Consider the following 21,384-nt stretch of genomic DNA (forward strand, 5'->3'; position numbering starts at 1 on the left):
CTCTTCCCTCTCTTTGTCAGAAGGATCCCCTCTCTTCCTAGCAATGCTTCTTCTTGGAAGAAACATCCCACGGTTGAAAAAGCCTAAACCCTCTTAGTGACACTATCTGTGCAGCCATGCACTGATGTGCAGGATATGTCCACTCCTATCTGGGCCCTTCCCCTTGACCAAAAGGATTGAGAATACCACCTGAGCCCCTGTACCCTTCACCCTTGCACCCAAAGCCCTGTAGTCACTTTTGATCTGCACAGGGTCACCCCTGGCAGCATCACTGGTGCCACATGGCAGCATGGGGGTAGTAGTCAGAGGGCCAGATAAGCCTTGCAAATCCCTCTGTGACATATTGGATCCAGGCTCCAGGCAAGCAGCAGACCTCCCAAGATAACAGGTCAGGCCAGCAGATGGATGCCTCCATCCTTTGCAGAAGGGAGTTTCCATCCACCACCATGCATTGCTTCCTCTTGGTGGCAGCAGTCTCGAACCTCCCAACCTTGGGTGTGCCTGGTCTGGGCTCCTCCACTAATAAAATGTGCTCGTGCTCCTGCTCCTTTGTTGCTAGGATTCCAAATCTGTTCTTCAAGCAAACCACCACAAGTGAAAATGAAGACTTCTGCTTCCTGCCAGAGGTGAGAAGCCACCTCCCACCTTCCTGGGAATCCACATTCTCTTCCTTCTCCAGGCCACCTCCACAGTCCTTGAGGTCTCCTCCAGCATTAAATCAATTAAGTCCTTGTGGTGGAGGATGCTTTAGAGCCTTGCCACTTCCTCCTGTAGCTCTCTATCCTGCTGGGAGGGACACCAACTGAAGGCACTGCTCACATCACAGGTATTCTCTCACCTGGCTGCCTCTGGAAGGAACCTGAAAGCCAGTCTCCACAGTGACAAAACAAGACTTGGGTGGAAACCTCAATGGTGAGCAGTCTTGCCTGGATGGACACCTCACAGGTGCAAGCAGAGGAGGAGCTGGCAGTAGCAGTGGCACTGGCACAGCAACAGGTTACAACCATTTCTCTGGGGCTCAATCTGCCACCTTTCTTTTCCTGCTCTTCTTTCTAAGCAGACCTCACCTAGCCAATACCCCTGTAAACTGGCCTGTTCGCTCCTCCTTAATCCCAAAAGGTTCCCTTTCCCTGCTTCCACTCACCAATCTTACAATGAAGGGACAGAAAGAGTTTCTAGGTTAACTCCCTGGTGAACCCCCCCTCACTTACAACTCTAGTTAAGCAAGGGGCTTAAGTACCAATCTAGCTACTAGTTTTTAGCTACTTACACTAAATATATGTAGGTTAGCTACTCTTAAAAGAAAGAGCTTACCTTAAGGCTTCCCTGCAAAGAGGGGAGGGTGGGGGGTGACAAACTGACTTGCTAACTGATTTGTGAACTGCTTGCAACATGCCTTGTTTGCTCCCCCAAGAGTCATATTGGCTTGAATCCTTCCAGGCTGACAATGGCTTAGAATGAGGTTTTTAATTGCCTGGATGAACAATTTAACCACCAAGATAGTATACGAAGATGGACCAATATCAATAGCCATGCTCTTGAGTAACTGTGGATGCCACACTTTGTGCTGAACAGAGATCCAAGGAAGAGTGCCTGAACTGACCCAGTGAACATCATTTCTTAGTGGCTAACAACGTCTGTGTACTCTACACCAGGGTTAGCAACATACAACCCACAGACAACATCTCTCTTCCGCCTCCCCCTCCTCCCCCATTCCAGTGACTCTCAAGGTATAAACAGACATCACTAAATTAAGTGGATCAGCTATGACAGGATGTGTCCCATGAAGCAATGGCCAATTCTCCTCAAACTCACAAGGATGACAGCAGTTCTACATAGAGCTTTCTCTACAGATCAGAAACCCTTCTTTCAGCAATGGGCAAGGGGAAAGCCAGTTCTATAAGTATACCCCAATGGAGGGTCTAGAGAAGCAGAGAGGAAAAGGACATGAACACGAATGGTTCCTGCATGCTAACAATTAATGGGGATTACTAGTGGACCTTGTAACAGCTAGATTGAATAGGATTTGCTCTATCTGTGCATGGGGAACACTGCATCCTCCCAAACAAAATGGAGTAGGAAATGCCACAAGTTGAGGTGGAGTTCCTACGCATGAGAGGACATGCATACAGCTCATACTCACCGTGCATGCTGTAAAGCAAGGACATAAAGGGCAGGGCAATTTTAAAGACAATACCCACTGTTTGAATAGAACTCACAATACAGGAAATCCTCGGTATTCATGGGTTCAGCATTAGCAGTTTCAACTATTTGCAAATGCCAAACACGCATTTTAAATGCACTTTAAATACTTACTGGAGCTCCTCGGGAGCTTCGCACTTGCTGCTGCCATGCCCCCACCACAAGAACCATGCCACCCCCACCCCTCCAGCCACCGGGGGCACTGCATTCATGAACACAGTGCCCTACTCATGGATTTTGCCATTTGCGGGGGATCACGGGTACATATCCCTTGCAAATAGCAAGGGTTGCCTGTATACAGATCTAAAGAGTGACAAGGAGGGCTGATGTGATCACTCCTCTTACTCCAGGTCACTCCTCCCAATCTAGAAGTGCTACTCGTTGCTTTTGGGGTTCTGCCTCAGACACACGCCTTGCATCCCTGCTCCAGCTTCAGCCAGACACTGAGAAAATGGCCTTCTGATCAGGCACTAAGTCAATGGCCTGTCATAAAATCTTCAAATACAGAACCACAAAGTAGCAAAACTCCATGAAGTGACCAAGTTTCAGTCAGTAAAATGACTAAGCTGAACTTTAAATTCTGGTAATAGAGACCAAATAATTCTGACCTTTATTTCTTTATATCACATGCAACAAATGTACACATGCACACACAGTTTTAATATCTGTTTAAAAAAATGTTAACAAAACTATCTCAGAAGGGACAAAATCCTTTACATACTCACATGTCAGAAAGTGAAATGACTTCACTCTTAGATACCTACTGTTTTATAGCATGCATGGAGATTAAATTGTTAGTTAAAAGATATTAAACTTGCTAAATTTATTTTACTCTGCTTATGTGAAAAGTGAAGCATCTGCAACATGCAACAGGCAAAGCGATTTACTGGGCAGGCACAACAGCCTTAGGAAGCAGAAGAGCTGGAGGAGCTGCTTTCTGACTCCTTTCTGCAGACATATGCTCCAGGCGCTCAGTGTAGAACCCATTGAAGTCCAACCTGAGGGAAAGCAAACAGTAGTCAGTTTTCCTATTCCAGTTTTTCCAAGATGTGTGAAAACAGAAGGGGAACTGTTAACAAGCTCCACAGATCAAAAGTTCCCAGAATTCCAGAGGAATCAAGATATGTAAGCTGGAGAAGCTTGTGATTAAAACCAGTTACCATTCTTTATGGTTCACAACAGCCATATCCATTAAAGTCTTAACAGAAGTCAATTATAGTTCTGGGAGGCATATTGACTAGAATTTCTAAAAAAAATTAGTTTGCCAATTTAAAAAAAAAAAAAAAATTACAAAAAATAAAGGCACCCAGGAGGAAGCTTCTGAAGAGCACAGTATTGGCAGTCCAACAAGAAACTGTTCCAACATGAGGGAATCATAGGAAGAACGATGAGAGACCAGTGTGGCTGCACAATGAGCTTCTAGAATGCCTCAAAAAGGCAAAAGTAAAGCATTCCAGTACTTTTCACTGCATTTCAGGCAATGCGACACTTTCCTAGCTACAGTGATCTCACCTGTAGATTATATTCAGCATACTGTGTTCACAGTCATTGGTGCTATAAACACTCAGCTTGTCCAGAAGGTCTAAGAGATGTGTTGAGAAATTGCTGTCAAATTTGCTGATAGTTGCCTCGAAGCCAGATGTCAAATGGAGCGTATCCGCATGTTCTGCTAAGAGCTATCAAATGGAAGCCAAACAAAATTAGGGAGCCTCCTCAGTTTTACCTAGTACTTGGATGCACAGTACTTTGGATCAGTAACTATTCCCTTCCTTTTTTCAACCTATTGTTTCTAATGCAAAAAACTGCCATAACATTTCAAAACTCTTCTGCCCCTGAAATACATTTTCTCATGTATTATCATACAACAGGATAAGCAGTTATGACTTGCTATAGGCTCCCTGCAGATGTGCAAGATACCACTCATACAACATATTTCTGAGAATGGGTATTAGCATGGAGCAGACACAAGGCCCAAGGGGTAACTGTAATAATTTTGCTTGGCCATCTTTGGACACAACCCCAGAGCGTCAGTTAGACCTGCTGAAGCCATGTTCTTTTGTCTCCAGAGAATGCCTGACAACATCTCCCTTCTCAATAATAAAGTGCATTAAAACAAAGAGCATTTATCAACGCCAGGTGATAGCCTTCGGGAACTAATTTCTGCTATTTGAGCACAGGCACTACCATCAGATACATCCTGCTGGTGGCTTGTCATTGAGTACTAGGGGCCAACATGCAATGAGCATAGGCCAGGAGTATCCTGCTACTATGGTCTAAGTTATTGGAATATTTAGATTGGCGTTCCCAACTTGGGTACCTCAGCATTGCCACCTCCACTGCAACCAGTTGAAACTGCCATGTGCGCCTCATGAAGAACTTGACCTGAGGCAGGAGTAAGTGCTTCTGCCTACATTAGGGTTATCTGATCACCCTAGAAGCAGATTCTCCTGCCTGCTTCACCACAGCCCTTCCCAGTCCAACCCTGCATGCTCCTCCAAGAAACAGGTGCAGGGGGTAGTTTCATCGGCCTGTGTTCCTGTTTCCAGGAGGAGTGTACAGGGTCAGACCAGAAAAGGCTGCAGCAAGAGTAGGTATATCTGCCACAGCCCTTCTCGCTTTGGTTCTGGATATGGCACATGGTGCAATTCCACCTGGCTGTGGTGACAAGAGGAACCTGGCTGAGAACCACCAAGATAAGCTAAGACAGCACAACAGTGGTTCTCAACCAGGACACTGTCAAATTAAAACACACACACATAAAACAACAAAACACTTCTGGAGGGGTGCCCTGAACCTAAAATAGCAGTGAACCACTGGTTTAGATTATATTGCTCTGGAGTGCCACCTAGCGCCTGTTTGCAAGAGTGGTGTTTCAGTCTGGCAGGAGACTGAAAGGCTGTTAGCTAGACGGCTTGTGTGAGGAGTTATTTGGCAGAGGAAATATGGATAAAGCACAAGTGTCCCAGCTCTAAAATAGACAGGCTAGAAAGAAGCTCAGAGTCCACAGTCAAGATGCTACATTGCAAATGGGAAAGAACCTGAGACCCAAGCCACACTGAACACCCACACACATGCCCATAGTGCAGCAAGACAGTACAGCTCAGAACCACCATATTTATGTGCGTACCACATGTCCATTTTTTTTTCTTCCTAAAACAGAGAAAAAGGGGGTGTTGGAGGGTTGGAAAACAGGCAGTTCTACTTACCACTGTGCAGGGACTGCAGGCTCCAGCCATGCAGAGCAGAAGCAGAGTCCTCTCATCAGCATCACTCCCTAACCCCTGTGGGAGACACTTGTACTACAACAGCTACAGAGTTAATCCTGTAACAGATGCAGTCTAGCTGTACAAACTGACATGGTAAGAGCCTTAATTCAGCAGCACCTAGGACAGGGTTAAACAAATAGCTGTTGACCTCGCAGCAGGGATTGAGGAATGAAACTGAGGAGAGGAATCCCACTCCTGCTCCATGTGGTCCCAAGCTTCCAGCTCCTAAAGAAAACAGTTTCCTTGTTTAAGACATAAACCTCAATTTTCCAACACAATTGCTCCATGGAGGTACTGAACGGCGATTCTGCTGACTTTAGTGACTAAATAAGTGTCTAGTTGTTTGTTTTTTTCTTAAATTTGGGCTGACTGACAGATTAAGACGGAGCTGGATTCTGCTCAACTTCCTCTAAAGTCCTCAGGACAAAGGAGACGCTTCATTGCTGCTGAAAGCTTAAAAGGTGTCAATCTGCCTGACTTGACTATGTCACAGGTTTGACTGATAGGCTGAGTCTGCCATACTGACAGTTAGAAATTATATTATTTCACTTGAAAACTGAGCACTTTTTGTTTGGATTTATTGAGGTATAAGACTTTGGGACCCTCTATCAGTGTGAAATTGCATTCTGCTTGATGTTTTAAATATTTACCAAAGCTTCTGAGTTCATGGTTAAAAGAGCCCATTTTGTTAGTTTTGGGAGCACATAGTCCCCTCATCTCCACTCCCCCCCACCACATTTCCCAAGAGGAACAACAAGCAATCTTTTTTTTTTGTCCTACGGCTCTCTCAATATAGCAGAAAAGTTGCACCCCCCCCAACACTGAATCCACAAGCATGGTCCAGAAGGCAGACAGAAACAATTAAGAATATATGCAGTCCTGTTCTGAAAAGTTGGTGTCTTACTTTATTAGTCAGCCTCTTCTTTGCAGACTCCTCGGCACGCTCCTGGTCTGTTGGTGGGCCCAGCATTGTGCCGTGCTCCAAGGTGAGCCGCTCCATCTCATTATCCAGTTTCATGCTCTGGGTGAACCTCTGGAAAAAAGCAGAATTGGAAAGACAGGAAAATATCAATAAAGTTAACACCACATCTCTACACTCACCAAGAAGCATAAAAATTAGCTTCCCATTCAGGCAAGCCATAGAGGACAACGGTTCAAAAAAGCCTCTCGGCAGGCAAGTACACAGATACTGATCCATGTTTAAGCACCAGAGAAAGCTGTATTGCTCATACAGACTAGCATTTTCCAAGGAACTCCAGTTTTAACAGGTCAGGATTGAAAGTTAGTAGTAGAGTTGCACAGGGGGCCCAAGACTGGAAGTTTAAGAATAGCTGCTGGTCAGAACTGAAGTGCACTGGTAGAACTTAGGAGGAAGAGGGCAACTGAATGGCACAGGGTACAGATTTTACAACTGATACAAGGGCAGAGATGCCTGAAGAGCCTGCATAATACACAACCCAACACATGCTATGTGCCTATCTGTACTAAACTCCATCCATATTTTGAGAAGACGTTGAAGGGATAGAGAGACAACCCCTTCCTAAAAACTTCATGATTTAATCATCTCTGAGCCAAATCAGCTATGGTACAGAATGGTAACAAGAGGCAGTGAAGCTGCTCACAGGAACAGGAGAAATCAATATGAAACCCAGGCCTGTGAGGTTTGTAAGAGGCCTGAGTAAAGGTGCTTTTAATTTGATGAACCTTTCAACCACTACAAATAAAATGAAATGAGAGTTCCGATTTCATAGACAGTAGGGCTGGAAGGAACCTCCAAAGATTGAGTCCAGCCCCCTGCCTCAGGGGCAGGAAGTCAGCTGGGGTCAAAGGGTCCTAGCAAGAAAAACGTCCAAATGTCTCTTAAAGGAGCCCAGAGTAGGTGCTTGCAGCATCTCTGGAAGCCATCTGTTCCAGGCCTTGGGGGCTCGGACAGTAAAGAAGTTCTTCCTTGTGTCCAGCCTGAAACGGTCTTGGAGGAGTATTTGACCATTTGACCTTGTCATCCCTTGGGGCGCTCTGGTGAACAGACGTTCCCCCAGATTCTGATGCATACCCCTTATGTACATATAGGCAGCCACTAAGTCACCCCTAAGCCTGCGCTTTTCCAGGCTTAAGAGTCCCATGGCTCTCAGCGTCTCATCATAAGGCCTGTTCTCCTGCCCTCTGATCATGCACGTGGCTTTCCTCTGGACTGTCTCAAGCTTCTCCACATCCTTTTTAAATTGTGGAGCCTAGAATTGGATGCAGTATTCCAGCTGTGGCCTCACCAAGGCCGAGTACAGTGGGAGGATGACATCCTGGGATCTGCTTAAGAAGCATCTATGGATGTAAGTCAGAGTTTTGCTTGCTTTACCAGCTGCAACATCGCATTGGTGGCTCATATTCATCTTGTGGTCAATCCTGACCCCCAAAGTCCCTTTCAGCCATGGTGCTAGCAAGAGTAGCACTGCCCAGCCTATAAGTATGCTGCAGAGGTTTTTTTCCAAGGTGGAGTACCTTGCATTTTTTGGTGTTGAACGACATCAGGTTTATGTCCACCCATTTTCTGAGCCTGTCTAGGTTGGCCTGGATCACCGTCCTGTCCTCAGGTGTGGATGCTTTACCCCAAAGTTTGGTGTCATAGGCAAACCTGGCCAGTCCACTTTTGATACCAATGTCCACATCATTAATAAAGATGTTAAAAAGTATAGGCCCAAGGATGGAGCCTTAGGGGACCCCACCGGTCATGGCACACCACAATGATTTACTTCTGTCAACTACCACTCTCTGGGTCCAGTCTCAGAGCCAATTCCATAGCCATCAGACTGCGATGTAGCCGAGGCCACAGTTGGCCAATTTTTCCATGAGGAGATCATGGGACACCAGATCAAAGGCTTTTTTAAAAATCAAGATATATGATGTCAATCTCTTCTCCCTTGTCCCAGTGATATGTCACCTAGTCATAGAAGGAGATGAGATTGGTCAGACAAGACCTACTCACAACAAACCCGTGCTATCCCTCAGGATGTTGCCATCAGCCAGTTTGTCAAGAATGGTCTCTTTGATAATTTTTTCCAAGCTCTTCCCTGGGATGGAAGTCAGGCTGATGGGCCTGTAGTTTCCCGGATCTACTTGCCTCCCTTTCTTGAAGATAGGCACCACACTGGCCTTCTTCCAATCTTTGGGTACTTCACCTGAGTGCCACGAGTTCTCAAAGATCCGTACCAGTGGCCAAGCTATGATGCCTGCCAGCTCCTTAAGTACCCTGGGGTGTAAGCTGTCAAGGCCATCTGACTTGAAGGTGTCCAGCCTCTCAAGGTGTTCCTTCACATGGTCTACATTGATGAAGGGTAACAATTCTCCCCCACGCTGGCCATCCCTTGGGCTGGTGAAAAATCAATACAAAATACTCATTAAGCAGGCTGGCTTTTTCCTGGCTGTCAGTTGTCCCATATGGTTTAGCAGGGGTCCAATGTTACCCTTGTTTTTCCTCCAGCTCCCCACATATCTAAAAAAAGGACTTTTTATTGTCTTTGATATGTGTAGCCAGTTGAAGTTCAGTCACAGTTGTGGCTTTCCTGGTTTGCTCCCTACAGGTCCAGACCAGTGCAGAATACTCCTCCTTTGAGGTGGATTCAGTCTTCCATCCTTTATAGGTCTTTCTTTTTAGACACAGGAGGTCCACAAGTTAACTGCAGAGCCAAGGGAACTGCTGTGTGCCCTTTTGCTGCCTTTCCTCCGAGATGGGATAGACATTGCTTGTGCTTCCAGGATCGCTCCCTTGAGGAGCAACCACTCTTCCTGACCTCCCCTCCCCTTCGGGTCATGGTCCCCTAGGGCCTCGCCAAGCCTCTTGAGCTTGTCCAAGTCAGCTTTTCTGAAGTCGAGGACTTCTGCATTGCTGACTGACTTGCCAGCTTTACAGTGGATGGTGAAGGTGATCAGCGCATGGTCACTGTCTCCCAGCTTCCCTTCGATCATTAGGTTGCTGATTAAATCATCCCCCGTTGCCAGTACCAGGTTGAGCAGCGCTTTGCCTCTCATTGGTCTATAGACTTCTTGAGTCAGACAGAACTCATCCAAGCACGTGAGGAAGCTTTACGACCGTTCAGATTTGGCTGACTGCTCTTCCCATGAGATGTCTGGGTAGTTGAAATCTCCCATGACAACCATGCACTGGGAGCCTGCAGCCTCAGCCAGTTCTTTGACGAATTCCTGGTCGAGCTCTTGATCCTGGTTAGGAGGACCCTCCTCAGCTCCCCTGCAGCTGGGCTGCATCCCTCCCACTGCAGGCCCCTGCTTACCTCCAGGTAGGCCAGAGCTCATCGGGGGTCCTGGGGTCCACTTGGGGGGTTCTGGGGGTCCCTGAGCTCATGGGGGTGCAATGGGCTTCCACCTGTGAGTCTCTTACTAGAGCCGGAGACTGAAGTGCACCCTACCCTTCCCTGTCTCATGCACCGGGTGGCTCTAGTCACGTGGTTCCCTGGGGAGCCAGGGTGATAAACTGGTGATAAACCTCCAGGTGATAAACTCTGCACACTGAGGTGATGTGGGTGCAGCAGCAAGAACCATCTTAAAATTGATCATTAAATAATGCTCAGTGCCCACATGCTGGAGGAACAGCAACTGTTCCCCATAAATTCAAAATATAGGACGTAAGTGAGGAAGATGTTTGAAATCTCAACACTTCAGTTAGAGTGCCTCTTCCTGTTCAAAGAGGCAAAGCGTTTCAGCAGGCAAAAAGAGGAATGAGTCAAAAGATTTGCACTCTAAGAAAGGAGTGGCACACTAAACAACTATCAGCAGCCAGGTGAATGCAGGGAAGCTGCTTACTTGCATACAGTTTGTGAACATGACACAGACGGACATCAGCTTGGAGAAGATCTTCAGCAGCTCAGGATTTGTTAGCATGCAGTCCTTTAGGCAGTTATCCAGGAAGCTTGTGTGATGGCTCAAGACATCATCAATATTGGATGCCTGTTACAGAGAAACACAACAACAGTAAGCTACATACCAACCAGTTCCTTCTCACCCACTTTTAGAGATTTAAAATATCACTGGTCAGTCAAATTAATGGACAAAAGAAATTAAAATTGCACCAAGACATTAAGAAGCTTACAGTGCTTTACATATAATTCATGTCATCTTAAGCACACACTGATGTGGGATGAACAAAGACTGAGAACCCAAAACAAGCCATGGGAGGAGTAAGACTATTACAGTAAATACACTCGGGGCATCTGCTGCCCATTGTCAACTATAATAGGGGACCAACAGCACCACCTTTCCTACAGCTAGTACAGAATAGGGATAAACCCATTTTTCTGAGAAGATGGAAAGGTCAGTTCTGATATTCCTTTCACAAAGAGGGTGCCTTTTCTCTAAGGAGAGTCTCATAAGAATGAGTTTTAAAAAAGAAAGATTGGCATAAAGCACTACATCACAGTGAAAGGACTGTCCTTTTCTCACATTTCTAAAAGTTAGAGGTACAAATTCATAGCAAAACTGACCTTGCAGTCCAGCCAGCCACTGGAAGTTGGGGAACATGAGCTCTCCAGAATGCAGGACTCTTTGGCCATGCTGGCCATGGTTGTAGACAGATCAATAAGGCTCATCACTGCAGCCAATCTTAGACCCACACCCTTAAACCTGGATTCCTGCTGCTAGACCCCCTTGCCACCTCCTGATCTGCTGCTGCTATTGCTGGACTCTTTGCTGATATGGCCACAGCAGCCTCTCCCATGCACTGGGCAGGATCCAGCCTGCAAAGAGTCTCACAGTCTGGATGTGGCCCAGGACCTCATGTGAGCTTGACATTCCCAGACTGCAGAAGTGTATCAAAAGACTCTGGTAGAGAATTAAAGACTGGGATGATTTTATTTCATAAGTGATCATAGAATCATAGAAAAGTAGAGCTGGAAGGGACCTCCACAGGTCGTCTAGTCCAACCCCTTGCCTGAGGCAGGATTATTCCTATCCAAACCATCCTGTACAAATCCACTGTCCAACTGTTTGGCAAAACTATACAGTCAACCCTACTAGAACCCAAAACACAACACCCTAACCTATCACAGGTAAAATACGGGACAATGGCAATCAACATCCTGCTGCTGTAAAAATTCTTAATAGATGCTCAAGAGATTTTAGGAAGAGGGCCATGTCCCACCTACAGAGGAAGGTGAACATCCCCAGTCAGTACCACCCTGACCATGGGGTAAAATTTCTTCCTGACCCCAAATATGGCAATCATTTTGACCCCAAGTGGAAAAGCAAGACCCTCTAGCCAGGAACTGCCATCCTGAAGTCTCAGCAGGAGCACTGGCATACTTGATTCAAAATCCCCAGCCGAAGGAAGTCTTAAAAAATACCCTGACATATCCCTCCCAGCCCCACATAGCAACCAGCAAAGCCCAGAAGCATAGGAAACACCCACAGTGGAACACAGGCATAGCTATGCTCAGATAATCCCTAACCAGTGGCTGTCCAACCTCTTCTTGAGCATCTCAAGTGATGGGAAAATCAACAACTTCCCTAAGCAGTCTATTCCACTGCCTCATTGTTTTAACAGCGAAGAAGTTTTTCCTGATATCCAAGCTAAATAAGTAACAGCAATATATCACAGTCTCCCTGACCCAAGAGTTCGGTCCTCTGGACTCAGAAAGAGGCTTACGGATTCTGGAGAGATCATTAGTTGTTGCCCTTATCAGAAAGCAAGGCAAGTGACAGACTCAGGGGCTCATGAGTACATCCTTGTATCCCAACACTCCAGAACTCTTTCCATCATGCAGGAGTTTCCTCCATTTTTCCTTCCTGATTGTTTTCTTGGCACGTTGAATCCAGCCACTACTTACACACTACCTAATGATGTAGAGAAGTCATCAGTGTTCCAATGTGGTAAAAGCAACATCACTTAGAGTGTATCTACATGAAACAATGCTGTTTACATACATCTGAGGTTGAGTTAACATGTTCAGCACTGATAATGAAAATAGGGTAGCTCACTGGAGGAGTCATTTTTTAAAATTCATCTTACCTCTTCCCCGGTCAAAAAATAAAGTGTGGCAAGCTCCTCTAGAACAGTTAACATTTAATATTCACCTGCAGTAACTGAAATCACTTTTTTCCCCTCAAACTAAAAGGTGAAATATGTTAGTTCAGTTACTTGGGACTCCTGCTCTAAGCCAAATCTGGAAACTCACCGACTTCAGGTTTTTCTCAAGGATATGCCACGTCGGCTCCATCACTTCAAACATCATGTAATATTGGATATTCTGTACAAAATTCAACATCCGTTGTCGCAGTGTGAAAGCACCAGCAAACCTGAACGAAAAGTAACAAGTAAGCCAGCTGAGACGTGGCAACAGTTAGCTGGATGCCTAGAAGCCTAATCTTTAGGATTTATCAATATGGTACTGTGTTAGCACCAAATTAACATTAAAGAAAACCAAGAAATCAACTGAACTAATCAGAAGGCCTTTTATCAGATATCAAAATGCTGCTTCAAACTGCAGCATGTTCTCAAGCCTGTCAGAAACATAAAATAATTTGGTTAAAAGTCAGACCAAGGAACATTTAAAGCATGTAATCAGGAACAACAACCAACTTGCCAGCTGTTCTGCTGGAGGGAAAAGGCCATACCATTTAGCTGAATGCAATGAGTATTGTTTAGCAGTCTTATTGCTGATCCAAACATTGCACAGTTGTCTTTCCACGTGTTTACAATAAAACATATGTCTGAAAAGCATCTGGTACCGTGTTAAAGCTTTTCTGAAAAGAAAAAAAAAGAAAGAAGTAGTACAGATCAAACTATCTTCTAATTAGTAAACAAAAACTACACTGTGGTGAGTGTCAAATGACATCCAACACAAAACTGCTAAAGCAAGGAAAAGAAAAACGAAGGCATCTGCTATGTCAGGGGTGGGCAAAATACAGCCCACAGGCCAGCCTGCATCTGCCCCTCTAGTGCTCCAAATGGGGCCAAGCCCCACCCCCTCCCACCGGGGTGCCCACGCTCCTGCTGGCCTAGGCTCCAGCCAGCTTCTGGTGCGCTGTTCCCAGTGTAGCTGCGGCCAGTCAGATGCTCCCCTGTTTCCCTCTCCCCCAGCAGAAGCTGCCAGGCTAAAGCTTCCTGCCTGCCTGCCCACCTGCCTGAAGCGGCACAGCAGGAGCAGGAGTGGCTGCTGGAGGTGAGGGAGTATAGCAGCACCCAGTAGGCTGCAGCTGCATTGGGAACAGTCCCACCAGAAGCTGTGCACTGGCTATATCATCCCCTTACCTGCAGCTGTAGTGGGGCTATTCTGGAAGCTGCACACTGGCTAGGGCCTTGGCTGGCAGGGCTGTCCTGCTCCCCTTGCCTCCAGCTGCAGTGGCTGCTATGCAGCTCCAAGTTTGGGGGACGGAGCAGGGGGAGGGGAGGCTTTAGCTGGGCAGCTTGAGCTCTGGCTCTAGCTCTCAGCTGCCTTCCACCAGCTCTGCCCATTCAGCACGATAACAAGCCACTTGCAGGTAAGCAGAGCAGGTGGAAGGCGGCCTAGAGCCAGAGCTCCAGCTGAAGCTTCCATCTTGGTGACCAGAACACTGAAGCAGGGGCAAGGCAGAAGGAGGAGCAGCAGCCGCAGCTGGAGACAAGTAGAGCAGAACAGCCCTGCCAGCCCAGGCCCCAGCCAGCACACAGCTTCTGGTAGAGCTGTTCTTGGTGCGGCTGCAGACAGCCGAGTGCTGCTGTGCTCCCCTTGCCTTCAGTAACAATGTGAGCCTAGCAGGCTGCAGCCGCGCTGGCAACAGCCCCACCAGAAGCTGCACACTGGGGCTAGGGCTGGGGCTGGCAGGTATGGGCGGGAGCACAGAGCGGGTTGCCCTGGTTGGGGCTTGATCCCATGTGGAGCGTTGCAGGGGCAGCTGTCGACCAGGCAAGCTGTGCTGCACATGCCCCCTGCCTCCCAGACAGCCTCCACATCCCCTCCACACACCCCTGCCACCTCCCCCTGGCACAGGGCAGGGCATGCAAAGAGCAGATCACACATCCTGCTCCAAACACTGTTCCGCACCTACCAAAGCCCCATAGGGAGTTTTGGCAAGTTGCTGGACATGGGGGAGGGGCAGGTGACCCAACTGGCCACAGCTCATCAAAACTCCTCATGCAGCCCTTGGGCCCAAACAATTGCCCACCTCTGTACTATGTCATACCAAAGATGCACATCTCACCACTAAAACAATTGATATATGTGACAAACAGAAAACACACTGCAACTGGAACTGTACTAGCTGGGAAACTGCTTTCCTGCACCCTTTTCTCCAATTCCACCCCACTACGAATGGCCACACGCTTTTCAAACAGTTTTCAAAAATCATATTCACTCCTGGTTGGAGACCATACTAGACATCCTAGAAAACACAATCCTAAAAATTAATATTTATGCCTGAACGATTTGCCAAGATTGAAAGAGGAAGAACTATGACCAAGACATGGCTTTTGACACAGTGCCCATTTCTTTGCCTGCAGTTAATGCACTGAAGATGCGTGGTAGTTATTTATACTTTCAGATACTGAATATTGTGCACCACTGACCAGGCATGGCTCTTTCTGTATGGCTTTAAATTTTTAAACTCTACAGAGCAGAGATACAGAGAAGTGGGGCAAATTCATGGAATATCTGCTTCGTAAGTACAACCCTCTAGTTAAAACAAGCTAGTCCATTTCCTCTCCCACAATGTAAAAAGACAGGTGAGAAATCAGTGCTGTCATTTTCTAAGAAAGTGCTTTTCCCCAAGATTCAGTCTGTTGAATTTATCATCATCCAGCATTCTAGGGCACTTTTACACATGCTCCGGGGGTGGGTGGGGAGCGGTGCTTTAGAGCGGTTCTGAGCGCCGCTCTAATTAAAAGCGCCATCCCACCTTGTGTATCAGCATCCCCACATCTGAATGGCGGCAGGGGTCCTTGAACTAAAGCTCATTCAACAAGCTTTAGTTCAAGCATCCCCACCACCATTTTTAAGCACAGGAACGCTGATACATGAGACACAAGAAGCTGCTGGAATGTGATAATGGCTATACTCCAGCAGGCTTGATTAATCAAGTCTGCTCCAACGCACTGTGTGTTGGAGTAGCCTTTATGCTTGTGTATAAGCACCCCTAGTGTCCAATGCTATATACCCTGGGAGCATGGATCTAGTCTCCTTTCTAAAAGTAAGTTGAGGGATAACCGATAGTTAAAGAAATCAAGCTTAGGAGAATAAAATGTTTTATACAAACTTATTTCTAAAGAGGCAAGGGTCAGAGTAAAGGGGAAAAAAAACTAACAGTCATTTAACAATGGATCACTGTTAAGTGGGTAACCTCATCTAATTCCCTGATGCTGAAAGAGCAGCAATCCCATCTGTTTATCCTGTCATGTGCAGGATTGCTAACATTTGCTGATGAAGACCTGGGATAGACTGCTGTGAACAAGTGCAATTTTCAAACTTGACAGAATGAAAAAAACAGTTTCTACCAGGATACTTGAACATCCTTCTTCAAACTGTTCTCCTCCAGTTTAATACTAGGAAAAGAATGTTTTTCTTATTCAAAAAAAGGTGTTTCATTTGCTCAGACTTTCAAACCAGAAGTGGCATTCATGTAGGAGAGACCTGATCTAGAGTATTTCAGCTTGAAAGGCAAATGCTTCAAGCTGTTTTAAGTAAGTATCAACTAGATGACTGATAGACTGAAAAAGCTTAGACAAGCTTAAAGCAAAGGAAGATGTTATTAATGTTCCAGCTAGGTTACAGAAAATATTTTTTTGTGGGTGATATATTTTATTGGACCAACTGTATGGTTGGGATAGATTCAGATGAGCTTTCAGATATTACAGTACCCTTCTTCAAGTCTCTGGGAGAGGAGCAGACAGCAGAACAGAGCAGATGGAACACAAACTTGTATAAAACTCCACATGGGAATAAAAACAGGATACAAGAGAAATTATCAAGTAGCCAAAAGACAAGAGACACCAAATAAAAACTTGATGAACAAGATCATACAGGACGGTCATTATCACTTGCAAAGCGCAGAGATTAGCCAGCATCCAGTAAATTACAACAGATCAAAATCATTACCCATAGTTCTTAGTGTCCAATAGGCTAATGAATTTTTGTTCACAGGACTATCTTGTGAAGGCATTTTATAAATTTCCTTTGAGAACAAGAACAGTGAGGTCATACAGGGAGTGATTTTTCTGTGAAAAAAAATGTTCTCTAACCTGTGCTCTGGTGTCTCTGTCCTTTATCTTTCTTAGTGATCATTCATTCTGGTGTACAATTTGTCTGGTTTCACCCACAGTTTCAATAAGGGCATTTTGTGCACTGGATGAGGTATAGCACGTTCTGGGACAACATGTATAATTCATTTGGAGTTTTACACAAGCTTTTGTTCTACCTGATACTTAGCTTGGCCATATCTGCTTCTCTCCGAGAGACTCAAAGAAAGGTACTGTGATACCACAAAACTTCTCTAAGTCTCCTTACACCATGCAGTTTGTCCAATAAAAGATGTCAAACACAAAAATTCTTGTCTCGCATCATTTCCTGGACTATCATGGGTATAACTATCACTTCAACACTAACAGCTAGCTATGTTATACATTTTTATACAACTTAGAACAGAAGCTTGAAATTCTAAGTGTGCATCAGATATTATGGTAATTTAACTTCCAATTGGGCAACAGTCCACACTGAAGTTTAGTATGAGCATTTAAGGAGCAGAACAAATACACCTAGAGGATCTCAGTACTGCGCTCCTCCCACCCCTGCATGTCAGTAACTAACATTCAGGGCATTCAGATGTTCTGTTGGTCTCTACCATTGTAAATTCTTTGCAAAAGTTGCTAAGCCTTTTCTTTCAAGTACTAATACTTTACCTGTTTATAATGAGGGATAGAGGCCATTTGACAATATAATCAAAAGAGAAAGCTTCCAGACCACTAAGAGTGAGCTCTGTGGGATCTGCATTGATAATAGACTTTTCTTGTTTAGTTTCAATAGCCAGAACTCGCAAGAGCTGTGTAATGAGGTCATGGGGCATAAGGTCAATCTGTAAAGCAAAAAGAACAGAAAAATGATACTGTAATACAGTGCATTTTCTAGCACTGATTAGCTGCAGACATATATGACAGGGCTGGCCCAAGCATACCATACCCAAATTATTATGGATTTGAAGACCTGACAGAAATAAATGCCCCAAATAACAATGAATATCTAGTACAGTATCCAGTATACAGATGCTAATCCTCATCAGTTCTAGTGACTTTGTCTGAGTGAGCAGACAGAAAAGGGTCACTTTCATGTTCTGTAGAGAGATTAACTACTGGCCTCTTTAAAAGGGCTTTAAAAAAAGGCGGTAAAGATCTCTCTCTCATTGAATCCACTACTACAGACATCTAAACATGAAAAAAGCATGTTTGAGAGGTTCTCAAGGCATTCACGCCAACATTTTTTTAACAAAATGATAAGTGAATGTTAGTTCCATGATGTCCAAGGTTTTTTTCCCCCATCATGCCACTGATTCTGCTTGTGTAGTATTCCATCTTTTCCCCAAACCTGTGTTTATCTGGTTTATTTGCATTATGAGCTTTTCAGGGCAAGGACCATCTGCTACTCTGTTTCTGCTGTGGCCTGCACAGCAGGGCCCCATTTCTGGTCAACCTTTGGATAATTAACTTGATTATCATCAATTAAGAGACAGATACTACTGAAATTCAGAAACCAACTCTTAGTCAGTGGCGATGCATAGGAGGTGCACGTGCACCTCCTGAGAGCGCTGGTGCACCCCCTGACAGTCAACACTCCCCACTTAGGCGACAGCCAGGGGGACATGTGGGAGCACTGGCTGGGGAGCGGGGGCACCCGGAGAAGTGCCGCTGGCACTTCTGGATGTCCTGCTCACGCTTCCAGGTCGGTGCAATCCGCTGCTCAGGGATGCCCCCCCTCCCCTCATGGTTGGTGAGATCAGCCACGACCCCTGCATTTGCTGACTGGCTCCTGACTCAGGAGACACCAGTCGCCCTTGCTTTTAGTTAAAACATTCTGTCATACTGCTTTCAACTGTGGGCTTAAAAGAGTTATGAACACATCCAGAAATACCCATTTTGTAGGACTGCTATGTTTATACAGCAACCAGCAAAATGGCTTGATGAGGATGGCTATACCCAAGTTCCTGGATGACCGGAGCTCCCAGATGGATACCATTTTCATGACTCTTCCACCATTACTGTACATCTTTAATCTCAGTAGAAAATAGTTTGTCTTGGAAAATATGTTTTGGGGCTGTCATCTCTGTGTTCTAGAATTCTTTGTTTTGCTCTTGAAGATATATGCAGTTTTCTAAAATTTGAGATACCTCAACTGCAGATTATTTTCTGCTTATATTGACTCTCACCTTTAAAATGAACTTGTTTGCCTTTCCTAGTACTCCCCTCTCCCTTGCATGTTTTTGTATTCAAGTGACTATTTGATAAGCTGCTCTGTGCATGTCTTTTCACAGCATCTGATGAAGTCAGCCAAGCTCTCAAAAGATCATGATATATGTATATATAATTGATTTAATTAGTCTATAATGGTGCAAAGCTACCCTGCTTCTCACCTTTAAATCATCTTTAAAAGGGTCTGTGTTGGCAGTGCTCATTCTCAGTGCTAATTCAAGCAAAGCTTCTAATCTAGTAGGTATAATATCATCTACAGGCTTTTTAAGTTCTTCTTCAGTGAGATCCATGAAATGCACAAAGAAATCTCCCTGGTCCATTAGGAAGTAGTGCTTTATAGACCTGCTCAACAACATAGAAATAAAGAAGAATACACGTTTATTAAATAGGTTAAGTTAATTTCTGTAATATTAAATCTAGAAAAAAAGGATGGGGGTGGGGGAGAAGAAAAGTAAGAGCAATCAACTCCCAGTAAACATGCAGGCTTCATTCACTGTGCTCTTCTACATGACATGCAGCCAGAATCATTAGCTTACTTAGACATCATTCAGTTGCAATAAACACCGTTCTGAGGCAAAGAACTGTGTTTTCTCCCCATTATCATATTCAAGATCTGTTTGCATGATGAGATTTATTTAAAAAAAATAGATACTCCATTACTGATTGAAGGTGCAGCACAGCTATCCTAGACAACAAAAGACAGCCAGGCTAAGTATAATCAGTTAGGAGTAAAACACTGAATTGAAAGTAAATGAGCTAGTGGAATTCAGAAAAACCATAAATGCTTACATTTAGCTTTTGTCAAATAACTTGACCTACAGTGTTATGCATCAAAATGTAGTTGGTTTCCAGTAGCTGGAGTTTTGAGGTACATTATACATGTACCTAATTTTTAATTGGTGGCGTGTCACATGTACCATGCTTTGACCACAGATTTTTTTCCCACCCATGAAGTATCTGTAGAACATATTTTAGCTCTGGCTCTCCTCATGCCCCTGTGCTGAAGGGATAAAGGGTGGTGCACACTTCCTGCTCCTCAGTAGTTTCCCTCAGCCATAGAATCCTATAAGGAAGAGGTGAAGAAGCACAGAATTCAAACATGTATGTGGAGTCTACATCAAGTGGACTCCAGGCGTAGTAAATGGCTTTCTCCTTTCAGAAATTGTCCACCTACACATTCTCAGTCGTGGGAGACTCCAAAGCAGTGCCTACAATTATGGGTGAGGATCTTAGAGCTCCTTTAAGCAACCAGTAATTTCAGGACTGCTCTGCCAATCAGAGCATCAGCTCTTTATAACTCCATGACAACATAATGCTTTGTGCAGGTATAGACGGCGCTCCAGATACCTGCCATCCAGCTATCATTTATGGAGATATTAGGCAGGTGTGCTATGGCAGTAGCCTGGAGTCTGGTAGAAAAAACAAACAAACAAACAAACAAACAAAACCCCCCAAAACAAAAAACCCCCCCAAAACCCAGAGATCTTCTAAACACCTTGGTCATATGAAGGTAATAGATATAAGGTCTTTGCCTTCTGTTCGTGAGGAACGGAGTTTCTGGTAGAACAATGCCAAACTTATCGGCTGTCTCAAATGAAAATCAATAACAACTTTGGGCAGGTACTCTGACCATGTCCTCATGGACATCCAATCAAATAAAAGCAGCATTTGTTAAGAAAGTTTGGATTTCACCCATTCTTCTTGCCGGTGTAATCACTACCGGGGAGCCCATTTTTCACAGGTTTCCATGGGCTCAAATGGTGCCCTCCTCAGTTTCAGGGTCCCTAACTTGCAGGACCTCTGGAGAAGCCCTTGAGAAATGTAATGTCTGTTGAGTGAGAGAAAAAAAAATGCTGACCATTGAGACTAAAGGGAAGAAAACCAAGATAGCTGCCAGGTAAAACTTAATCAGGATTGATGCTTCAAGATCAATTAATAGTCCAATACTGTGATTCTCAGTTGTACTGCTGCAACACACTGGGGTACTGCGAGATCTTTTGAAGGGTGCTGTGGCTCCCAGCCCCTGTGTGAGGAGGTAAGCACTGGCTCCTCCATACGTCAAGTACCCAACACCCACTCCAGTATCCCATGGACAACCAACACCCCTGGCTTCTTCAGTCTGTGTGGCCCCTCCCACCAGCCCCATGAAAGTTGGTAGGGGGAAGAATGGGAATGAACTGAGCCAAAAAGCACAGCCCCTTGTCCCCCAGCAGCCACTACACCAATTGCTCCCACACTCTGAGTGGTATGTTCAGCTGTGGGCAGGCAGGTGTACACATGTGGAGCCATGCTGTCTCAGATGAGCTCTTTTCCCTGCTCTTGGAGCTGGTGAAAGGGGCTGGGGGAGGGGGAGAATGGTGGCTCTGGTCACTGGCATTCAAGTCCCCAGAGGAACAGCGGTAGATGCAGGGGCTCTGCTTGCTCCCTCGGGTACAGACCAGGGGCAGGGAATGGGGAGGACAGCAGAAAGAGTGGAGCATGGCA

The 21,384-nt window shown here is 45.3% G+C and overlaps 1 protein-coding gene across 1 annotated transcript in view; it reads right to left on the minus strand.

Annotated features, from left to right (window-relative positions):
• Window positions 1-2,780: 2,780 nt before the first annotated feature.
• TUBGCP2 (tubulin gamma complex component 2) overlaps window positions 2,781-21,384 on the minus strand; it is a 52,493-nt gene continuing 33,889 nt past the window's right edge. Inside the window, exons 11-18 of the mRNA XM_006258443.4 lie at window positions 19,062-19,242; window positions 17,341-17,513; window positions 13,086-13,214; window positions 12,647-12,767; window positions 10,281-10,424; window positions 6,373-6,501; window positions 3,715-3,878; window positions 2,781-3,200 (exon numbers count right to left, since the gene is read on the minus strand). Of these exons, the coding sequence (XP_006258505.2) occupies window positions 3,086-3,200; window positions 3,715-3,878; window positions 6,373-6,501; window positions 10,281-10,424; window positions 12,647-12,767; window positions 13,086-13,214; window positions 17,341-17,513; window positions 19,062-19,242 (1,156 nt within the window). The 3' untranslated portion in view covers window positions 2,781-3,085. The remainder of the gene's footprint in view (window positions 3,201-3,714; window positions 3,879-6,372; window positions 6,502-10,280; window positions 10,425-12,646; window positions 12,768-13,085; window positions 13,215-17,340; window positions 17,514-19,061; window positions 19,243-21,384) is intronic.

The sequence above is a fragment of the Alligator mississippiensis genome, chromosome 6 (genome assembly GCF_030867095.1).
Source record: "Alligator mississippiensis isolate rAllMis1 chromosome 6, rAllMis1, whole genome shotgun sequence".
NCBI lineage: Eukaryota > Metazoa > Chordata > Crocodylia > Alligatoridae > Alligator > Alligator mississippiensis.